Source organism: Aulonocara stuartgranti, assembly GCF_965226115.1.
Source record: "Aulonocara stuartgranti genome assembly, chromosome: 22".
In the NCBI taxonomy this organism is placed as follows: Eukaryota; Metazoa; Chordata; class Actinopteri; order Cichliformes; family Cichlidae; genus Aulonocara; species Aulonocara stuartgranti.
In genome coordinates this window covers 12,708,549-12,731,880 of record NC_138957.1, presented here as the reverse complement: position 1 = coordinate 12,731,880, position 23,332 = coordinate 12,708,549, and the positions used below count along the sequence as shown (strand labels likewise).

At 42.2% G+C, this 23,332-nt stretch overlaps 1 protein-coding gene across 3 annotated transcripts in view; it reads left to right on the top strand.

Annotated features, from left to right (window-relative positions):
- The first annotated feature begins 2,255 nt into the window (after positions 1–2,255).
- Positions 2,256–23,332, top strand: part of nhsl3 (NHS like 3) — a 39,362-nt gene continuing 18,285 nt past the window's right edge. Inside the window, exons 1-2 of one of the 3 annotated variants that reach the window (XM_082521654.1) lie at positions 2,256–2,508; positions 3,093–3,496. In XM_082521654.1, the coding sequence (XP_082377780.1) occupies positions 3,265–3,496 (232 nt within the window). In that variant the 5' untranslated portion in view covers positions 2,256–2,508; positions 3,093–3,264. Of the gene's footprint in view, positions 2,509–3,092; positions 3,497–13,548; positions 14,258–23,332 lie in introns of those variants that run through there. The other 2 variants (XM_082521655.1, XM_082521656.1) reach the window with 2 other exon arrangements.

The window sequence follows — 23,332 nt, the reverse complement described above, 5'->3', positions numbered from 1 at the left end:
AGGGCAAGCAAGGAAAGCAGTGCTTGTCCAGTGAAAGCTAAAAATATACATCTATTTAAAGTACCAGAGTGCATCTCTTCTCGTCACATCTCAAACTGCATTCAGGAACCGTCCCCCACCTGGCACGATCTGATATCGTCGTGTTGGTGTTGTTCCCAGATCATCATAGTAAATGTTCCAGGATCAACATTGCAAGTGAACAATCGGAATGTTGTGACGTCATACTTTTGCGACTTCGGGAAAAAACGCCTTAAAACAAAAAACTGTACTTAAGCTGCGAGAAACCGCCTCTGTCCGCCGAGGCAGAAAGTAACGAGCGAGTTAACTCCCAACACTGGGGAGGAGTACAGAAGTGGATTTACTCTTTCAGCATATATAAAAGAGTAAAATGAATTATAAAAATATTACATTTAAATAAATTGTTTCAACTTAAGCTTTTTTGCCCTTAATGCCATAACATTATGAGTTTTTGAGACCTCGAGTAAGACCATCATCACTTCACTTGTCTCTTGTAATGCTTGTTAAAGGATAGCGGAGCATATGTAGCTGCAGTTGTTACACAGAGAGCTACATATGGGAACAGAATGAGGGAGGATAGGTGACACATTACCCAGCAGGATCATGATGTTCTCGTGGTTAATGATTTTTACTGCACATGCACATTTCACACAGGCGCTCCGTAGCCCACTTGCAGACATATTGAGGGTAACTGTTTTCTCTTCAATTGCCATAGAAACCTTAAAACATTTCAATCTGTTAGGCCTGAGTGAACTAAACGATGACTCATTTTAACCCCTCCCAGGACTCCAACACACACATCCAGCATGGACCCCTCCACCACTCTCTCCCTCTCACACACACTCACCAAGCAAAACCTCACCATGAATCATCTCACATTCATAACCGGCACACAGGTCGAATTTTTGAGAACAGCTAACCGACTGCCGCCCTGTCTTTACTGCAACACAAGTGACACGGTGCCTCAAAGCAAATTCCCTCCACATGTTTTAATTTACTTTTGGCTCGCTCTTTTCCATGATGTGAGACAGAGAAAGACCTCTGACGAGCGCTGACAGTACATGATCGTCATGAGGCTGTTAAAGCTGTTAAATATGAGAACCATGTGCTGAAAGAAAAAAAAAGCTGACTGACAGCGATATCTTTAGATCGTGTGCCAGAAATAACCCAGGAATCCCAAGAGACAGGTAATTTAGCTGCCTCATCTCAGGAGCTAAATCAAGACCGTGGCCCACAGCTCATGATGAGGCCGACCATGTGAATAAGAAAGACTTTAATCCCGTGTTGTTGGGCTACTTGCGTGTACACGTGTACCTGAGGAGCTTTCTAAGATCTGCATCACAATTATACCTGCGTTTGGCATGGGATGTATTAAGTGATGTTTTTGCTGGATCTCTGCTCTAACCAGCATGTTTACTCTTGATGATGATGAGTATTTGTGTGAGTTACAGGCTACAAAATACAAAAGGTTGGTTTGGGTGCTCATAGTATAAAATGCCAAAATTACAGTAAACTCCCTTGTTGCCAATTAACCAGATGCATGCGAGACTGCAGTCACAGGCTTGCCTCAGTCTGTTCCCAGAAGGCTGCGACACCACCTTCTGCTTCCTCTTCCTTACCCTACTGGGTCTCCTCCACATTCAGACCAGACGAGCCAGTCCCACAACACAACAACATGCTGTTGTCGGCTCGGCTCGTTCCCCACCACAGTGAATTTTGAAGCTCAGGTCAGGTTTCTGAGGTGAGTACAGCTGAATGCTGCTTAAAGGTGCTCCCCTGTAACTTGCCTTATTGCCCTAATTTCTGTGTGTGTGTGTGTGTGTGTGTGTGTGTGTGTGTGTGTGTGTGTGTGTGTGTGTGTCACATTTAACAAGTGGTGTCAAGTTTCTACCTGGCCAGAAAGAGGTAGAAAAGAGAAACCCTGTCTTTCAGGTGAAACGGCTGAATCACTTCACCCTTGACAGGTGACTGTTCGGTAGTCTCCCCATGGAGCTTTCCTTTTCTCCAAATAAATAAGACAAAATGAAGCCCAGGAAGGAGGCACAGTAGTGTTGAGCGCTCTATTTATGGTTACACGGCTCCAAAGGGTGTATTTTTGTTTCAAAGCTTCAATGATGGATCATCACACCAGGGTACCTCTCCAGAGGGAGACGACTGAACCTGATCCACAGAAACGAGGCTGAGAGGAAAGACAGAAAAAAACCTAACTGTGCAGCTTCAAGTAAAGGACTCAACACGAGAGCTAAAATGTGAGAGCTGGCTATGAACATGAAGAGGAACAAGCAGCGCTGTAATGGCTCACTCCTACCAGCACTGTAAGAGGGTGGAGGAAAGGCTGGCTCCGATACAGAGGGAGGGACTGTGTTCAGAGAGCATGGAGCTTCATTCACTGTGCTAAACACACACACACAGACACACACATGCTCTGTAAAGCTGTTCTCAGGCGGAGAGAAAGGAGTGGAGCAGAGGAGAGGACAGCATGCTCACGCTGTAAGTTTACAAATGTTTGATTGTTTGTTAATGTGACACGTACAGGAAGCTTGTGTGTGTGCGTGTGTGTGTGTTGTTTGTGTGTATCTCTTTTTAAAGTAAAAGAAATAGTTGACTTTTAAACTTTTTCTTCCACTCTTTCTCTTCTCTAACTCAGCCGTACGCACTTTTCTGCTGATGTGAACCACATGGCTCACGTGCATGCACACACATACAGAGACGCTGCAGAGGTCTGGAGCTCCCGTAGGGCCAGGACATATACAAGAAAAGTGAGAGAATAGAAAAGGGAGAGTGGGGGCGACTGAGTAACAGGAAAACTTTGGGAGAACAGGGTAGAAATACTCTCGGTTCACGGTTATACTTTCTTGTTTTCTCTTCTTTTCTGTTTATGTTTTATTTCGATTCCATTCCTGATCATCTTGACTGGGTTTGGATATTCTCATTAACCCAGCCTTAACTTTGTTCCTCTGTTCTTGAGTTCCCATGCCACTCTGTCCTCCCTCTGACTTTCATTTCCAGCCTATTTTTATATATTTCTCTTCTGCGCTCTTTGTCTCATCCTGCTGATCTCATTGTTGTCCCAGGTGGTGACAGACGGGGGGGGAAAGGATAAACGGACACTAAGAGAGGCCAAACAGGGAAGGGAGGTTTCATCAAACCCGACATACCAGGGAGGTCCAGGTCCTGTGACAAACAGTAAGACGCCTTGATCCAGGTGGAGGTACAGTTCCTTAGCCTCCAGGACCAACCTCCAGGATGTCCCGGAGGAGGTCTACAGGTGACCTGGTGCCCAGGGACATCACTGAGATCTTAGCCCGTGAGGCGAAGGCTCAGCGTGGGCAGAGGAAGCCAGGAAGCTCCCTTGGAGGCGCCTTCAGCTGGTTAAAGGGGAGCCGGCGGAAAAAGAACGCCGGCAATGGACTGAACCGCAATGGGAGTGCTGTGACAGATGCCAAACTGGGACACCAGAACCATGAGCCTGCAAAAGGTGAGAGAGGAGTCATTTTGAACTTGACCTTTTTTAAGTGTCGCCAAACACAGTAAGACTAGAAGAAATTCTAGCTCATAAACAGTTTGCTGGGGGACATTTAAAGATTTTGAATAAATGTTTTCTTAATATTTAATATAAATAGTTTAAAATAGAAGATAAAATAAATATTGTTCATCACACGAGGATTGATAGCTTTAAATCAGAATGATTTCCTATTTCTAGTACAGTTTGCATTTGTAAGCAGCATTTATACTCTAATTATACGTTTGCACTAACAGTGGATCAGATTATGTTTCTGTTGTTCAATTATAAGATGTTGCTTGTCGTGACAAACCTACACAGACTCTGCAGTTCCCCTCAAATCCGTGTAGTGTTTTATCGTCTTTTAGCTCATCCTTTTGGTTTTACGGCATGTAACTTTCCCTTGTTACCATAGCAACATGCTGTTTTCTGAAAAAAACAAACCAAACAAACCCAGAGACAAACAAAAAACAAACAAAAAAAATCCCATCTGAAGCTTGAGACGGTTAGCTACTAGCTTGTGGACTCCCTGTTGCTACCATTTGAAGTAGTGTTATTGTTCCTAGAAAGGCAGAGAGGACTGTTTTAACTTACAAGGACTGATAAAGTCCCTGTTTGGAAGCAGAGCCTTCAACCAGCAAAATATTAGTCCGTGTTACTTTTTCTTTCACTGTGTGTTTACTTTTGTTTTTACTCAAAGTCTAGTTGGCTTGAGGCACAAACCCCCTTGTTTGCTGATTGGTTAGTGCAAAAGCACCTTTCAACATTGGTGAACATGCCAGAAAGTGTCAGAGAGAATTCTTTACCTTATAATCTAAAGTGTGCTGAGATAACCCTTTTTGTGAATTTATGTGACGTAGGGGGAAAAAACAAGGCTCAGCATCTTGAAGCCACTTTTGGTTTGTCTGGTGAGTCTGCCGTATAATTTTGTCCTGTTTTGTTTGTCATGACCGCAGACTTCGTGGTCATGATGTGTTTTTGAGGAATGTTGACTTTGAGATTAAGATGGAAAGTTACAAGAGATTTTGTTATCATCGGGACATCAGTCTTTAGATTTAAAACCTGGCAAAACCGACACACACAAAGTCTGACTCCGGGGTCTAATCCCCTCTCTTCTGTTTACTCACTGTTTGCTTGCACAGAGATTACCCACAGTTCCCATTTCCTGTTTTTGTTCCACCTCTAAACCCATCCATTTCTCCTCTGTCATTGCACTTGTGTGTGTTACTGTAGCAAGTCTTGGAAACCCAGATTCTGAGTCTTTTAAACTTTCTTGGTCACCTCCCTTGTGGTTTTTTTGTGCCTCTTCTGCCTAAATAGGGCTTCCACAATCCCTTACCGTGCCTAATGCTATGGTTTTGTCACATCCGTGGAGAACTATGACTACAGGATGGGTAACAGACAGTGACTTCATTTGAAAGCAAAGATTAACTTGTAGTAGTGCTAATAATTCCCGGGCAAAGGATGTGGTCAAAGGCTGATGCGAAGAATGTGTGGGAACCCTGGTTTTGGCATCATGTTTTTTTTTCCATTATAAAGGCTAAAAAGGGAGTGATGTGAATATGAGAAGACTCAGATTGCAAACAGAAAATGAGCACACATATTGATGCAGCTTTGTGTTCACTAGCTGTGTTCTCTTTGAGTTCAGTTGGTTAAGATGGACTACAGTGGGATCGTAATGCAGCTGCACATGTGTTTGTTATCATCTGAAAGTTTCATTTGAAAGAAATCCATGATATCTGAAAAGCAGAAATTGGAGCATTGACAGGACATAGTTCCCTGTTCTAATCCTCCAAACATTGCTCAAGCAGCTATTTAAATTAGTCAGCATCTATTCAAAGTTCACATGCATTCACCATGCACAGGGGGTCTGAGGCCTCTGCACTTCCATCTTATTCTAAGGGGAAAAAAAACAGTCGTGCTGTTTCAGAAGCATGAACTGCTTTTGATTTCTTTGGCACTTGGTCTCCTAACTGTCAGTAATCGGTGCATTGCACCTTTACTTTTCTTTCACAACAGTTCATTCTTTCAGAACCAGCTAGGTGACTTTTTCAATCCGAGGAAACAAAAAATCAGTCTCCACCAAGAAAAGTGCACTCACACACAAAACTCCCTTTTAACAGGAAGAAAACTCCAGCAGAACCAGGCTCAGGGAGGGGCGGCCATCTGCCAAGACCTGAAGATAAAATGAAATAAAATAAAATCAATATAATACACATTACTTGTTACTTTTGTTATGCATTATGTTACTTAATTACTGCTTGGGGAAAATAATGTTACATTATGTTTGCATTACTATGTAACATGGCCTGTTAATTTAATAATATAATACTAAGGTTACAGTGCCGCACACTGACACAAATTGCCATCTTAATGAACATACATACAGTCTTTGTTTTAGTGATTATGTCTGAACACAATGCAACACTGAATCCCAAAGAAGCGTTAAAGTGACAACCAGTGTAATTTCACTGTAGAAACAAGTGCTAAAAATGGAGGCTAGAAGCTAACTGCGCTTCGCTGCTTCTCTTACCGACTAAACTAAAGTCTTGTTGCAGGGCTGAGGTGCACATACATCCAGCATCATTCCTGGTTCTTCCCTGGCTTTGTGCTGGCATGCTGTCTGTTTTTTAAAGGGCAAAGAGTTGCCCTGTTTGTTTTTGTCCTGGGCGCAGTTTTCACATTATTGTCACGCTCTTGTTCTTTAGTTCACAAAAAATAAAAGTTATCTTCATATCTCCACTCCTGAAAAGTTGTAGACCGCTCCCCCACTTACTTCATTTCGGTTTTTTATTGTTGTAGTGTGTCTTGAAAAATATCAGATTGTGCATTATGACAGTAAACATGAATGTAAGCACTGGTTTGTGGATGAACATCTTGAAGCCTTGTGTCTGGCTTCAAGTTTGTCAGTCTTGTTGGTTGGGCATATTTGGTTAAGAGGTTATCGACTGATGCTAGCTAGCTTGATAAGCAAGGACAAATGTCTGCTGACATTTAAATAAAATACCCTTTGAAGCGTTCTTAATGGAATTATTAGGCAAATATAAATGTAGCTTGCTGTGCAGTGAATACTATAAACAGATCAAGCTCAAAGCCACCGTGACATCAAAGCCTTAAAAAATGTCAACTTATTAAAAATTATTTGTTTTCTCAAAGGCGTAAATTAAGTGTAGAAGAATAAAACAGTTTCCTCAACCCGGTTGCAAACATGTGTTTCTCTGCTGTACAGTTGGGTGCGTGGTTGAGACAAGGGAGCTAATGGGGAGTGAGTCGCCTTTGAAGCCAGCCTTGTGTGGCCGCAGGAGGGACTGAACGAACCAGACTCACGTTGCGTCTCCACTGCATACGAACGTTTGCTTAAAATCCCATAACGCATTTGCAGTTCCTGTAAATTACAGTGTTTCCATTTGTCTTTGTTGATCTGCTGCACTTTGCGTCATCCGTGCACATCTTTGTTATGTGCGGCACACTTACATCTTTGCTGGTTTACATTAGCTGCGTCATCCGTGCATGACTGATTCAGACCGTCTCCTCTGAAAGGGAGCGCTCTGCAGTTCAACACCGACTGCTGGCTACATTTTACAGAGACTCCTCTTCTTCTTAAAAAAAACAGAAAAACAAAACTGTCTTTGATGTGCTGAATTCCTGGGAGTCTTGTATCACAGCGGATTGTGTGTGTGTGCGTGTGTGTGTGTGTGTGTGTGTGTGTGTGTGTGTGTGTGTGTGTGTGTGTGTGTGTGTGTGTGTGTGTGTTAGCCTGGATGCCAGATTGGGCCTAGAGTTATGTGATGTAGAGGAGAGATTACAACGAATCACAAAGCTCCATTCAGCCTTGAGAGGACTCTTCGGGAACACTCTCTCAATGCTTTTTTAATTAGAGCAACGTCTCAGCACAAACACATGCACTCAGACACACACATCTCTGTGTCTCCTAGGTTTTTCAGCCTCTTTTCACACTCGTTAAAGAATATTTTTATCTTCTAATCACTTCTCAGATTGCTTAACGCTCTTTTCAGCACCGCTGTGGGTGTGTTGGCCTTCGCTGATTGTTACTGTGCAGTCAGCATGTGTTTATAGTTGGACGTCTGCTGAGCTGCGTGTGAGGGCGTGTGACCGAGAGCTGCCCTGTATCAGAGGGTATCTCTGTGTTTGTGTGTCAGCGGCATATTGCTGGGCTTAGGGCGGCGCCAACATTCATTACATCACCTCCACAAAGAAACACACACACATTCGAGGTTGAGTAGAGCCCCCCGCAACTACCTGCTTTGTCCAGCACAGCCCATCTTTGGTTGCTGGCTTTTTGTGCAGTGAGGTCATTTTGCGCAATCCCCGGGATTCCACACGAGTGCGTCTGTGTGTGCAGTCACTGTTTTCTGCATGTGTACAGCCCCGTGTGAGCCTTTCCTTTTTATTTTCTTTTTTTTTCCATGTGGCTTTCTAAATGTGTTTGCAATGGAGCCCACTCAGTACTTGAGTTTCTGGATCTGCTACGGGTTTATATGTGTGTGTTCGGCTGCCACATCACAGAATACAGTCAGGGTGTGTAGATTCACAAACTGGGATGTAGATTACAGACCTAGCAGGGTAATAGAAGAGCAATCATCTCATTACATTGAGAACATTGTATACAGCCCACGCTTTATTACAGGCCACAACTCAGGGCTGGTTTAATGCAGTTTGACAGGATGAAGGCAGTGAGTGTCGGGCAACGAGAGGGTGTGAAAGTTTAATGCATCCCCACTGCGTCCCCCCTCGAACATCATTCATCACCAATGCGCACACACTTTGATGAGTGTGTGGTAATTTCACCTGGGTAAGCAGATACCTCATCCATCACCACAGACCTAAAGCCATGTCGCTGAGGTAAACGTCTCCTAGGCAGCAACACTGTGAGGAACGCGTTGCTGTGGCAGCAATAATAGGGTGATGTTGTCGTGAAACATTAAGCATTTTCAGGTCGTGGTTAAGGTGAAGCGTACCTCATATTTTTTTAGAGGTTCACATTCCTTGTGAATTCCCATGCAGGTCACATCAATGCTTTATATGTACGTAGGAAGAGGTTCCTAAAATTACTTGTGATCATTATCCGATGTGCTTGCAGGGGTTATGTTTATGGAATAAAAGGTAATGGTTGTTTTATAGGACATGGAGTGTGTTTGATGTGGTGGGGAAGCAGCTGGAAGACATCACTGTGGGACTAAGGGAGTGGGCATCTGTATATACAGGGAAATACAACTGATTTACCCTCAAGAGTGTGTGTGTGTGTGTGTGTGTGTGTGTGTGTGTGTGTGTGTGTGTGTGGTTCAGTTATGTAATATGTTGTAACAGATACACCTGTTGAAAGCTGTTTACAGGATACAGCTGCGTCTTTGTCCATTTTTATTTCTGTGAAGAGAAGAAGACAATGATAGCACAACTCAGAACTCAGCGAGCCTCGAGTAAATTAAGGACTATAAAGTTCTGATAACTTTCACTTGATGAAAGACCTTGGAATAATAACTAATGTCACCAATGTTTGTTTCTAATCTAGGCTTTTGCCAGCTTCTTGTGGTTCAAGCTTAGATATTTACCAGGCTGCAGTGTTGTCAGGTTGTGCTATCCCACATCGGCACTTGTGCTTGACAAATGTTGATCTGGAAATACACTGTGGGGTCAGGTCTTTTTCATAGCGACTTTGACTAAGACATGCCAACTACTTAGCTTGCTATGCTGACTGCCTGTTGGTTTTCAGAGTGTAGCTTGTTTTTGCTGAGATTAATTATTCATCCCATGCTTTGTTGTTAAAGTTAGCACGTGGTAGATGGTTTTAAACAGCTGATTCATCAAACCACCTGCCAAGTATTTCTTTGAAACTCCCAACTCTTCTCAAACAATTTACAAGGTCCACTTCCACGACGCTTGTGTGAGCTTGATATTTACTTAATATCTCCAACCATGAGGAAAATAAGCATAAGTGATGAGAGTACATAAAATACTTGTTTCCTACATATAAAGCCAAATTAAATTCTAATATGACACAGACTTTGTACTGGAGAAATCAACACCAGCATAATGTTGCTTTTGAATATTAAGTTCTGTTTGGTTCAATGAATTGTCAAAATTGGTGAATTCCATTTCTTTTTCTTTCACTGGTTTTCTTTCAGCAAACAAACATGTACAAATTAATCACTATACTCTTATCTCTAGTATATGTGAAATAGCACACAACTGGCCTGGGCTTAACTGGGCTTAATGTTAACCTTTTATTTAGTTATTTCATAAATTTGACCAAAGAACCAAGTTTTAGTTGTTTAGAGCTTTTGCTTCACCAACTATTCTTGCAGTGGCATGTGTTGACTCTTACAGAAAGGCAAGCAGAGACATTTGTGCTGTCTGTCTGTATGCTACATGGACATGTTCACCTTTCTGCACTCTTTTCTGGCTACCACTATAGTTAAATAAATATCTAGTAAATTATCTGTTACCAGGACAAATCATTGAAGCTGGTTTACTTGCTAATGCTAGCTGTGTTTCCATTTGAAGCGCAGGTCGTAACTTTCTTTAGTTCACAAAAAATAAGTTATCTTCATATCTCCACTCCTGAAAAGTTGTACACTGCTCCCCCATTTCACTTTATTTCATTTTTTGGGGGTGTAAAGTGCTTTGAAAAATATTAGATTGTGCATTATGACAGTAAACATGAATGTAAGCACTAGTTTGTGGATGAACATCTTGAAGCCTTGCGTCTGGCTTCAAGGTTGTCACAGTCTTGTTTTATGCCCATATTTAGTTAAGAGGTTATCGGCTGATGCTAGCTAGCTTGATAGGCAACTGCACAGGTGAATCGGACAGATGTCTGCTGACATGTAAATAAAATACCCTTTGAAGCGTTCTTAATTAAATTATTAGGCAAAAATAAATGTAGCTTGCTGTGCAGTGAATACTATATACAGATCAAGTGAGTGAATCGCTTTTGAAGCCAGCCTTGTGTGGCCGCAGGAGGGACTGAACGAACGTTGCATCTCCACTGCATACGAAGGTTTGCATACAAAATCCTATAACATATTTGCAGTTCTTGTAAATTACAGCGATTCCATTTGTCTTTGTTGATCTGCTGCACTTTGCGTCATCCGTGCACATCTTTGTTACGTCTTTGTTACGTAAGCGCAGCTCAAGGCTCCATGCACACAATAACTAGCAGGCGAGGAGCTTTATCACAGTGATGTCTGATATGAAAGGAGAGAGATCGCATTACTTTGATAAGTTTCAAATTATGTCTATTTTTAGATTTGACACGGCAAGCACTGCTTACCTTGCTTGTCCCGTTGGAATGCCAATGAGGCTAGACACTGGTTGGGGTGGAAATGAGGCAGGTATAGGTTTGAATGAGGATCTCTAGGTGACCAGAATGAAATGAGGCGAGTCATTCCAGTCAATGTAAAAGGCAGAATGGCAGAAGAGAGCTGACACTTAAAACACAGAATAGAGGCTGATTGGCTCACAGAAGGTAGGATTGAAAATGATTAGACCAGATTGATGACGACAGAATGAAAAGTGATGCAAAGAATAGACTGGCAGGAATGCAGGCTGACACAGGAATAGATATCTTTCTTACTTAACTTGCCCATAAGCTTGAGTTTTACATTTTGACACTTGCCATCCGGTTTTCTATCTTTTAAGCTGGACATGGCCATATTTGGAGAAGACAGTAGAGCTAGGGAGTTACAAAGGAAAACATGTATTTCCCAACCAGTTGACAAAAACCTCCCTGACACTGCTAACACCAGCATATTGTTGCAGTTGTACTTTGAAAGGAAGTGGAAGACTTGTCAACAAAATAAAAGGAAAAATCTCTGAAAGCTGTAGTACAAATGTGAAAAGTGCTACACAAACTTTTTGTCCCCCTTTTTCAAGGTTTGCTACCACTTGGCTAGTAAGTGTTTGAAAACAAACATGAAAAAGTAGAGGCAACCGTAGCAATCTGCTAGCAACCAAAACAGTCAGAAGGAGTCTTTCGTGCAACACCTTCTTTACAAACGATTTCACCCAACCACATCCAGGAGCCTCTGCCTGACAGTTTCCCAAGCAACTGGTGGTTGTATGACATCCACTATGGCAGACAACTCTTGAGCGATGTGCTCATGAAATCAGCTCAATGCCAAAGAAAAATACTTCAGTTGCACCTGCTTTTTTAGTCAACAGATGTCACCGTTTAGACGGGAACTTCAGGATCATACCTGAAACTGTCACCTTCGCTAGTCTGCAGCTCTGCAGCTGAATGTTAATGACAGAGTGCTTTTGCAACACCAGCGTTGTTTGTCCTCAGGAGTTTAAATAGTGATAGCAGAGCATTGCCACAAGATGGAAGTGCTGGGCTGATGTAGGCAGAATTATTGAGCTTGAGGATTTCACACTAAATGTTCGTGCCACGGTGAAGGGATAGGATCAAGGTCATACAGCACAACAACGTATCATGACGAGGAGGCTTTTAATTTGCAACTTCTTTAAACAGATGCTGTCTGATGGGGCGCTTTTGATGGGACAGATATGCTCACACACACACACACACACACACACACACACACACCAATAAAAGTGTAAACAGTAACATTTAAAGAGAGATTCCTTAGTCCTGTTTTGAGACTCTGGTGATGGTCTCCATGACAACAGCATTCCTCTACACAAATGTCCTTTAATGTACGCATGCGCACATGCACGCACATGCACGTGCACGCATGTCGACTCCCCTTTGCATGTTTCTCTTTTTTCAGTTCCCTTCAACTGTCAGATCCTCAACTGTCTCCTGACTCTGACACACGCTTTCATCACGCTCATATTGAAATGTATCTAGGGCACGTTTGCCACTATGCTTTGCTGCTCACAGGTGAAGGCATGTTGCAGAGCATCATCCCTGTGCGTGACCTGAGTGAGATCTCATAGTTTTATGAGGGATGAGACGAGGAGCTCAGTGTACTCTACCAGCGCAGATGCACTGGGTGTGGTTGTGTTGGCGATGCATTAGGAGGCAGCACATCGTTCTGAGTGTTTTAGTGAAGATCGTTTTACACTCTGCAACAGGAAGCTTGCTGATATCATAAGCGCACTTCTCTCCTTTCTCCTTCCTCTGTATGCAGACACAATCTAACACACATATAGCATGAGCATTCATATTTCATATTTGGAAATTCCCAGTAAGTCCTCCTGCTCCTCAGAGCCAAATCGATTCCTCTTGTAGAAAAAGAAGGGATTGTAAATTCTTTGCCCAGCAGCTCTCCCGATCCACGCTCCCCCTCCCCTGACAGTAAATCTGCTTTTTTCTTTTATTGGAGCCTTTTTTTTATCTTCTTCTCTACACATCAGAAGGAGCAAGGGCTGGAGGGCTGTGCATGAACAGGGCTTCGCTCATGAGAAGTGCGCATTTTTTCTTCACCGAAATCTCACTTTCACCTGATGGGAGCACCGTGCTACGTGGTGATGGTGGTGATCATCATCACCATCTCTTTCTCTCCACACGCCTTCCTCTCTGACCTCCTTCTGAACAACTGCAATCGATCCACAGGCTCTGGGAATGGTGTCATTCCTATCTGGTGACAGAAGAGGTCATGACATCATCACTCCAAGACACATAACCTGCCAAATCGTCACTCGGTGTTCATTTTTAGGGTTAGACGGGGAGGTGGGAGGAGCCAGAAGGAAAGGGAGCACAGGGAACGAGGAAGAGGATGTTACAGGAAAAGATTGGACTCGACACAAGTGATTTAGTTTCCCCAGAATTCCCCATTATCCCTATTTCTGTAACTCATCTGTCTGGCTCAGCATTTGTATTTCCTCTAAGCGTAGTCGGAGTGATCTCATATCAAAACAAGCTTTGATCCTCTGACTATAGTTTTTATATTCGGTTTGTGTTTGTGTGTGTGTGTGGGATGAAGGGGAATTTCAAAGAGTGCCAGACAGAATATCTTCACCTGTCAAGATCGGCTGAATTATTAAGCATCCATATGCTGTTCTAAGCCCACACTCTTTCCTTTATTTCAGTATTTATTACTTATTCTGTGTTACTCATTCCCAGGCAGTAAATGCTACAGACCACCCTTCTCATCGGGCAGCTTTTGGTTTCTGTTTGCGTGTGAGGCTCGAAATGATGGAAATAAGTCTAATGTGGTGCTTGTGTGAATCCTCTGCTTTGGAGCACAGCGATCACAGTGGGAGGGGCACACACACATACACACACGATTCCACGCATACATACGTACACACCCACAAACTGAGGCTTGTCAGTGCTGAGTGTGTCTTCAGTGGCTGTGCTTGACTAGCAGTGGTGAACGGCAGATTTGAGTGGACATTTATGATTTATGGAGCTTTTTTTTGTTTGTCGCACAGGAATGGTGTCAGTGGGTCTTTAGCAAAGATAGTCCACACTGTGGCATGTGTGTGTGTGTCAGCAGGACTGAATCAGCAGGAATGATTTGAGCTTTATTGACTTTGACTCAGAGTGTATGCTCATGCTGGAGTAGAAAGGATTTAAGAGTAAGGATACAGATGTAATGTCACAGGAGGAAAACATGGTAGAGCCACTCTAGGGGCCAGAGGACTGCCCCCCTCTCTCAGAAAAAAAAAGAAAAAAAATGGGAAACGGTATCCAGAAGAAGAAGAAGACAGAAAAAAGCTCATCTTCCTCTCCATCCTCGTGCCTGAGTGCCAACAGGGAGAAACCTAAAGGCGTCTGGCTGTTTGGGCACGCGGACAAACTGACAACAGGTAAGGTTTTGTCATTTGCTTATTGTCATTTTAAAACTGAAGGAGGAGTTTGAGAAGAGATGAAGCTGACTTTTAGTTGTGGCTACTCATGCAAGGTTGTGCAAAGTAGTTCCCACAGTCAGCTTTTTATGTGCAGGGTGAATATTCCCATGCTGACTTCACCTTAGTCAGCTGCAAGGGTTCCTGCTTATTGCACCAGTGTGCACAGGAGGACTGTGTGTGGGTAAAGTTCTGTGTTTGTGTTGTGGAGATTTCTTTTCCTGCTGACAAATGATCAAGTTAACAGAGCGTTTTATTTTAGCGCTAACTTTACTCTTTTTGTTCCTCACTGCTCCTCTACCCCACCCTTCCATCCATCCTGAACCACCCTCAGTGTGTGTGTTATCTTTGGGCTGAGAGTGGGGGATTATTTTATGACTGTCTGACCGCTATACCTGCTGTGGAAAATAGAGCTTGGCCTGTCCCACACTGATCGTTGTCTCTGTTAACTGTCCCCAAAGCAAAAAAAAGGGAAAAAAACCCTGACAAACAGGTTCAGCCCTGACACAAACAGATAGATAGTCAGATAGCGCTCTGCTACTGAGATTTGTTTTTCCACCAGGGCGCCATGGCATAATCTTTTTATTTATTCCTCTGGAGTGGCTTTGTGTTTCATGCTTTCTTCCCTGAACCAGTCCTATTTTTATTCTGCTGTTTGTAATGGTGACTGATAAAATCTGGTCACTTTAGCCTGTCTTCTTCTCTGTCTCTGTATTCTTCTTTTAAAGTTAAGAACAAACTAGATCTGGGGTTGTTAGGTTACAACACACATGGTTTTATTTTGACTAAGCCTGGGTTTCCTTCATAGACTGTATATAAAAGATGGGCACATCCACTGTGACATCACTGACTGGTGTCTGGCTCCACAATTTAGTCACCAATATGTTTATATTTTCAGACTATAAACATGGTTGTTTGTGCTGTTTAACATGGGAGTCTATGGGGGATGGAGTTGCTTTTGGAGCCTGTCTTTTTCATTATGGGGAGATTAAATTGTCAATGCTGACCTTGCAAGATCAGAAACTAAAAAAACACTTTATGAAGGCAGCTGGCTCACAGTCTCGTAGACATCCCACTCTCAACAAACCAAAGTGTCTTCATGCTTGTTGCTGTTAAAAATTTGAACAAACTGTGTGGTTTACTGTGTGCTTGCATACACGTCTGCGCTCAGGGTGGTCAGTGTCTTTGCGAGCATGCGTGGTTATCGTCTTCTGTTCTCCTGTTCTCATTCATGGGGGGGTTTATTCAGAAAGACTGTGAATGCATTCCTACATTCCTGCTGATTTACTTATGCATGAGCACTCATCCTGCACACAAACCCACAATTTTGAAGAGCAAGTCAAAGTGAAGCTTCTGAGGTGATTGTAGCTGCCCTTTGCAACACAAAGAGGCAAAATAAAAACAGCCTAGAGAGAAAGAGAAAGGGAAAGAGAGTGTTGTATTGCATACTGTTGAGCTCTGTGCTGTAAGTGTAAAAGGGAAACACACAGAAGATGAACTTGGTTAACTATGTTTCTGTCTCTGTGGTTCTGGGTACGTTGCAAACCGGAGCCCTGCCTCGCTTTCATCTAACACTTGAGAGCTTTATATCTGGGATTTTGGCACCCGACAGAGTGAGAAACGACTGGATGTCACACCTACACCACCTCACTTGTTCTGTATTTTTGATCAAGGTCATCAACTGGAATGTGGGATGTTTCCCAAGGCTGGTCAAACTCTGTTAAACATCTCAGACTACATAATGTGAGAAAAAGCATTTGCCGCTATCCTGAGTTCTTAGTTTTTTGCTTATTTTTCAAACTTACATGTTTCAGATTGTCAAAAAAATCTAATATGATAAATTAAATAATCCAAATAAATACAAAATGTAATTTGTAAATGATGAGTTCATTTATTGAAGGAAAAAAACTATCCAAATCTGCCTGGGCCTGTGGGAAACAGTAATTGCCTCATACTGTTAAATCATGAGTTAACTGTGACTAGCAACACCCAATCAGGAAAGGAGCAAATGCTTTGTCATGGCACAAGATAAATATATATGCACTGTCCTGCAGAGCCCTCAACCCCTTGAGCCAGCTCATCACCAAAACTGGATATAGATTTACGAGTCGAGTGACCATCAGCCACCTCCTGTATATGGATGACATCAAGCTGTACACCAGGAACAAACAAGGCATTGATTCACTGATCCACCTCACCGGGATGTGCAGCAAGGGCATAAGGATGTCACTCAGGCTGGATAGGTGTGGCTGAATGGTTGCAAAGAGAGGGAAGGTGATCCAGACTGAAGGGGTGGAGTTACAGGACAGCTCCAAGTACTAGCAAGCTGAAGGGTGGTAATAAGATTTGAGTTATCAATACAAATGCCATACTGGTCATCAGATTACTATGCTGGGATGATAAGCTGGCCACAGGAGGACATACATGTCACTGATGTCAGGACACCAAAACTCCTCAAAAGCGCCTACAAGAGGGCCTCAGGCAGCTGAAGACAGATGGTGATGAGGAACAGGAAGAGTGGGCCGATGGCGCGATATGGCAGCCTCGCTTTTGTCAGTCTGCCCCAGGGCAGCTGTGGCTACAACTGTAGCTTGTACCAGTGTTCCTCCACCAGTGCTTGAATGTGAGAGTGAATGAATAGTGGAACTGTAAAGTGCTTTGAGGGTCTCAAAAAGTGCTATATAAATGCAATTCATTATTATTATTATTATTATTATTAAACACACACACAGCCCAGGAGTGTGAAACAGAGGTTTTATATACAGGAAGGATGGATGTAGCCACCACTGCATCGTGTACTGGTTAGTAAAGTCTCACGGTGAAGTCTTGACCTGAGGTAGGGAGGGATACTGGGAGGGACACTGCATAGTCACAGGGTAGTGACGAGTTAATTACGCACTTAAGTCATACCTTGATCTTCCTGACTTGTTGGTTTTAACAGGAATTATAATTTACAAAATAAATGTAGTGTTCTTTCCACTGGATTTCTTTTTGCAACCAGAGGACCAAAATAAACCATGCTGGTTTGAGGCACTTTTGCTTTGGTTTCATTTTTCACTCCTATCATTTAAATACAGTCTGTGTTATTAAGTAATTCAATTATTTTTTTCTTGGCTTTATCGACCCTGACAGAACATATTACAAGAAAGCCGTTGTAGCAGATTTATGGCACATCCACTGTACATCCACTGATGTCAACTGTAGGGCAGTGGCTACAGTGGATTAGGTTAAATTATACACACACAAACACACACACTGACTGCTGATGGGCTTGCAGATGTTTCATATTACTTTCTAATAACTGTCCACTGTGCTGGAAGAACCTCACAGCTGGCTTTTATCACGGGGAAGTCTGAGTTCATCTTCGCTACGATGAGGTGTCAAATAACACATGGAACAAACTGGTATTACTGTAAATTTCAAATATCAGTACATATCCTTGAACCACACCACTCCTCTAAATCTTAGTTCGGCTTTCACTCCTCTGTTTGGTTATCTTCTTAACCTTGGACTCTTGGCGAGTTATTTATCTTAGCATTCAAAAGGACAGATATTTACCCTGGACTGGGCAAAACGGGAAAAGAATGTGGTGTTGTAGCTGATAAAGGCCAGAAAAGTGAAAGAACGCAGATGACAAAATTAGGGTGGGAGAATAGAAAGAAGGTTATACTGGTAGAGGATATAATTGGGACAGAAGAAGAGAGGAACACATCGTATAAATTCGTGACTAAGGCTGCCAGTGTATTTCCCTCCCATTCTTATTACAACTGTCTTGTGCGGGTAGTGATATTCCATATTCCATTATCCAGCCGGGTAAGGCTTGCCTAAGCCTTTTGATTTCTGTAAGCGGGGCTAAGATGCTTTCTTCCTGGTCCTCCTTTGAAGATCTCATTTACTGTGCGCCACTGTCAAAGTCACGGACTCCCTGCAGAGGAGCTTAGCAACACACAGTTGGATAAAGACTAGATGACTCTTCATCTCCGCTATCTATCCCTCCTCTATCCTTCTCCCCATCTGATCCTTCAGCACTGATCGGTTACATTGTGCTGATGTTTCTGTGTGCATCTCCTCTGGTTTACATGCAGCTAAGTGACACAGATCAGGTTATATTTATAGTTCACATCTATTCACTTCCTTTCAGTTTCTTTCCTACTCTCTCAGAAGCTGCGTTTCCCACCTTATGAGAAAAAACAACGGGGAGAAACAGGCTGATATTGCCATTCTTAAATCTCTTTCCTCTTTACCTACAACTTTGTGTCTGCACGTCAGTACAGTTTGCAGAGACAGACAGACCCCTGTGTTTCATCGCTGTTTCTCACAGGTATTACCGCCTTTTAGTGTCTGCCCGTTTTAGCAGCACAGCTTCCCACCTGTAACATCATGTTTTAACTTGTTGCACAAAATGTCACAAAAGTGATGAAAGCGGATCGTTACCTCCTTCCTTTAGCCTGTCCTCCCATGCCCTTTAACGGTAGAAACGTTTGTTTTCTTGCCCTTGAGGAAGGGACAGTTTCGGCAACATACAATTGTGGCAAGTCTGAAATTTCTAGCCCTAGATGCCATTTCCAGAATAGTTTGAAGCAGGCATGCTAACTGATATAGAGCCAGTTTGCAAATGCTTTGCATGCAAAAAGAGAGAGGAAGTGCAGTTGGTTTTGATTTGTATCACTATTTAGTTAAGTTTGTGCAGTAAAACTGTTTGGCTGGAATTGAAATACACAATTTATTATACCAGTGTTCTCTGTAAAGGGGGACGAGCACACATTTTCTATGCACTCGCTCATTCTCAGGGCTGCTAGCTCTCTGTAAAATACAGTTGTAGGTCCCAACAATACCCTGCACAAATACTGACCACTGCAGTTACTTTTAGGGGAAGATCATCTCAAAATCTTACATGAAGTTGAGGCACATTCAAGTCATTGCTAACTGATTGATGCACTTCCTGATATTAGTATCAACGCTGGCTAGAGCTGATGTATATCACAGTTGAAAATCTTGTCTTGTGACTACATGTCACACTGTCTCTGAAGCAGAGAGTTGAATAACGAGCTTGTAGCAGAGAAAAATAACAAGATGTTTAAGAAAAACTAAACACAATTGTTGCAAATTGCATTAATAAAGTTTCACATGTCCTTAGATACACTCCTAATTCGTGAGATTCATAACTACTACTTAAAGTAAAGGACTGCACGTTACTGATGTAATAACACTCACTTCCAGAAGGGGGAGACAAAATTGGCTCTTAAATGCCGTCATTTCAGCCGTGCTACTTAATTAGGTCAGATTCATTTGCAACTTTTTTTCCTAATCACTGCTACAGTCGTCTACAATCCTGCATTAATAATAACTAAAATGGTGTGCATCGTGTCTAAGAAGGCCCTGCAGTAACAAACCCACAGAGAGTTTTCACACAGCTCTGCAGTTCTTCACTGCTTAGGGCCCGTTTTAGTTTTCTCATAATTGTCTAACCTGCAAAAGTGAGTTGAAATAACACAGTTTCCTGAGGCAGCGTCTGACCGTTTGTTGTTGTTGGGTGTCTTTTTTTCAAAAACTTGAAAAACACCGGCGTCGTGTTTCACGCGGTCCAAAAACACAACATTATGCTTATTGCTTATGTTTAACTGTATCTACACCGAATATGCGAAATGGCAATTATTCCAACAACGAGTGGTGATTGAAGTAATGTATTAATGAGTAATTAATGTTGCTTTCATTTGGAGAAAGGGCAATACTTGTGTTATGGGGAAAAGCAGTGTTGACATTGTTGGTTAGAGCTGCATCTTTGGATTTTTGAGTATATTCTGAGTAACAATCCATCGGGTTGCTAAAAATCTTGTAGCTTCAGTGCAGCTGAGTGATCCCTCTGTCTCCAGTGCAGAAAGAGTTCATGCATTAAAACATAAATTCAGCCAAAGCGTCTTCGTCTGCACAGACAAATGCAACCCATGGTGTTTGTGGGAGAGACATCGTAACTCAGAGGTCCGTGTTTTTGCTTCAGACGTGATTGTAGAATTGATGGTTTAATGATCACCTTTTTAAAATAAGAACAAACTCATACTTTATGCTTTCATTAAGCCTCGCTTTCTGACATCACTCTGTCCGATCTTTAATTCAAAGCTTGCGACAGTTTCATTAAAGCTGGTCCTGCCGAGCCAATAGATGAATTTTCAACTTCACCACAGTGGCTTTAATTCAAGTTAATCATCCGTGAAAGGGGCTCTTTCATATAGATTTGTCCTCTTATGTAGATAAAATAAATCTGGTTTGTAAGCTGCTACAATTGCTGCTGGTGAATGTTCTGTCCAGAGTTAGAGGACTAACATAGAAACTTGGAGTTATTTTGCAAAAGCATCGAGAAAATTTCACCAGCAGCTCAAACAAACGTAAATTTCTTCTCCTTATCCAGTTAAGTGTGGCCAAGCATTGATAATATAAATGCTGCTGATGTTGGACACATGTGAGACAGCATGTGAAAACTACTACATTAATATGCAAAAGGCCAGATGTCATTCATCTGTTTCTGTGTATTTTCTATGAATTTTTAACTAGAAGATGTCAAACTGTGTCCAGTCTTTGATTTATTGTGGTTTGCCTATGAGCCAAATAGATAAACATTCATTTGTAGCAACAAGAAAAAATGATTAAACCTTTGATAAAAACATAACAAGGTTTACAAGAACCGGTTATCACACGGCATCATCAAAAGTTGCCAGTCTCAATAAGAGCGATACATTGGCTAATTTGTGGTGTGTGTGGCTGCAGTGAGTGTGTCGGTTTCCCCCTGATAACTGAGAGTTTTACTGAATGAGCATTTTGAACAGAAGTGAGCTGTTTGTTTTTAATTTATCCATCAGAAATTGTCCGGTAAGCTAAAGTTTTTCAGGCATAGTTTTGAGAGATATTTGCAAACAGTGAAAAACACTGGAAATTTTGGAAAGGACAGTTCTTTGTGATTGTGTCATTGCTTGGCTGTTTATTGTGGACAGTCGGGATTCTGCGTCTGCATGCATCTCTTTTCCCGTGCTGTGCCACATATACAGAATGTTAGGATAAAAATGTGCTGTTTTTACCCCTCAGCTGTAAAAGGACATGTTGGCGGATGGGTGAGCGGTGAGGTCACTCATGTTTGTGAATGAAAGTAACTTGAGAATGAGGATAACTTCAGAACGATGTGGGATTTTGAAATTCATACCATAGATGCATCTACAAAAAATCTCAGACAACTTCGAATCTCAGTGACCTTGAACTCAAAGTCAAGGTCAGGTTTTCTGAAAATCTTTGAATGTGATAACTTGTGAAGGATTTTCAAATTTACACCATATACTTGCACCTATACTAGCAGGCTGACGGGAAGCACTGGCAGGTGCCAGCAGGGGTGCCACCAAGGGGGGACCGGCAGGAGGTAACTGCCCCCCCCCCCAATACTTCCCTATGTTGATAATTTTAATAAATGCGAGCACGAGAGAGAGGAAGATACCCTACAATGAGCTGAAGCATTAGCTTATTCTTTATTGTTATTTATTGGGCTCCATCACTTTGCAAATTGGGCAACTTAAACAAGATGACATGTGTGAAATTGGTAAAATAAAAAATAATTATTTGTGGCTGTAACTAAAATGCGAGCATTTTGTGAGCACCATCGCTTCATGCTCGACTCTCGGGGTTCAGTAAAGCTCTCTTATTGCATGTTTATGGCGGCAGGATGGATGTTCACAATTAAATTTATTTCATTCACAACCAATTCAGTCTTCCTGTTTTTGATCAAATTTTCCCCCGTCTGGTCGCCCAATTAAAAAATAAATAAATTCTAGAAATGCCCCGGGTCAGGAGACCTTGGATTCATGGAGGCACAGGCGTTATACACTGAAGCAGAAGGCTGTGAGGCGGTGCCAGCTTCAGCCTCTTTTTCTACTCCAACATTTGGCAGCAGGTTTACTCAAACGCCTTTTCACACACGTTTAAAAGTGTTTTCAGGCCGATTCAGTCCGAGCGGTTCTGACTTGTTTACGAAAGGGAGGCTTAGCTCATCGGCCGTGCATAATGGGATCTCGCAGAGGAAGAGTGATGAGCAAGAGAGAGTGTTTCTAAGACTTTAATGAAGGCTCACAGCTAGCAGAATGAGCTGTTGTTCTCAGTGGCTAGAAGTCACTCGCAGAAGTTAGTAGACACATGCTAGACTCATTCTCTGCACTGCTGGTACATTTACGTGTGTGTTTATCACATGTGTGTTGTAGTGTACGCTGAAAACAGGCTGCGTCTGTTCAAGCCTAATGCGAACGGTGTGATTCGGATGACGTGCACTTAAATGAAGATCGCCGCCCCCTCGTTGCACCTCACAGCCCTCTGTGCAGGATGTCAGCAGATCCTCTTATTTATTTATTTTTGCTCCATGTAAACTCTGCTTTTCACATTTAATGGTGGCAATACAAACAAGTTTATCTAAAGTATACCACAATGCCTTGGCATATTCCACAAGTGGACTTGAAACACAGCTATGACATTTTCCACAGCTTTGACAGCCTCTCTCACAGCAGCTACTGGCTAACTCTCATGCATTTATCCATCATAACAGACTGATGATCCATTTAGAGGAGAAAAACAAGGGGTGATTGTTTTGAAGAAAAAGAACTCCTTTAACTTCTCGAGGAAAATAAGTGCCTAAAATTATAGAAATGGCATTTTGGTTAAATAGGAAAAAAAGAAAAGAAATGCAGACATAGCTTTTGTCAACCGATGAGTCAAGCCAGAGTTTGACATTTACATTTTGTGGCATTGCTGTCATTGAGAAAAAAGGTCGAAGAGGTTGGGAGTTTGAACAGCTGCTAAACGTCAAGCAGTTTACTCTTTATCTCGGCTGAAGTTTTATTGTGAAATTTCAGACAGGATCCTTATCTGAGACAGCGGTCACGTTATCCTGTGAGCTTTCATTTTGCAAGCGAATTTTGGGAACGTTCCGAGGAAAATGATAAGCATGAACATGAAACACGGGCTGTGACAAAAATCAGTTTTCTTTGTAAAGCTTACAAATTCAGATAA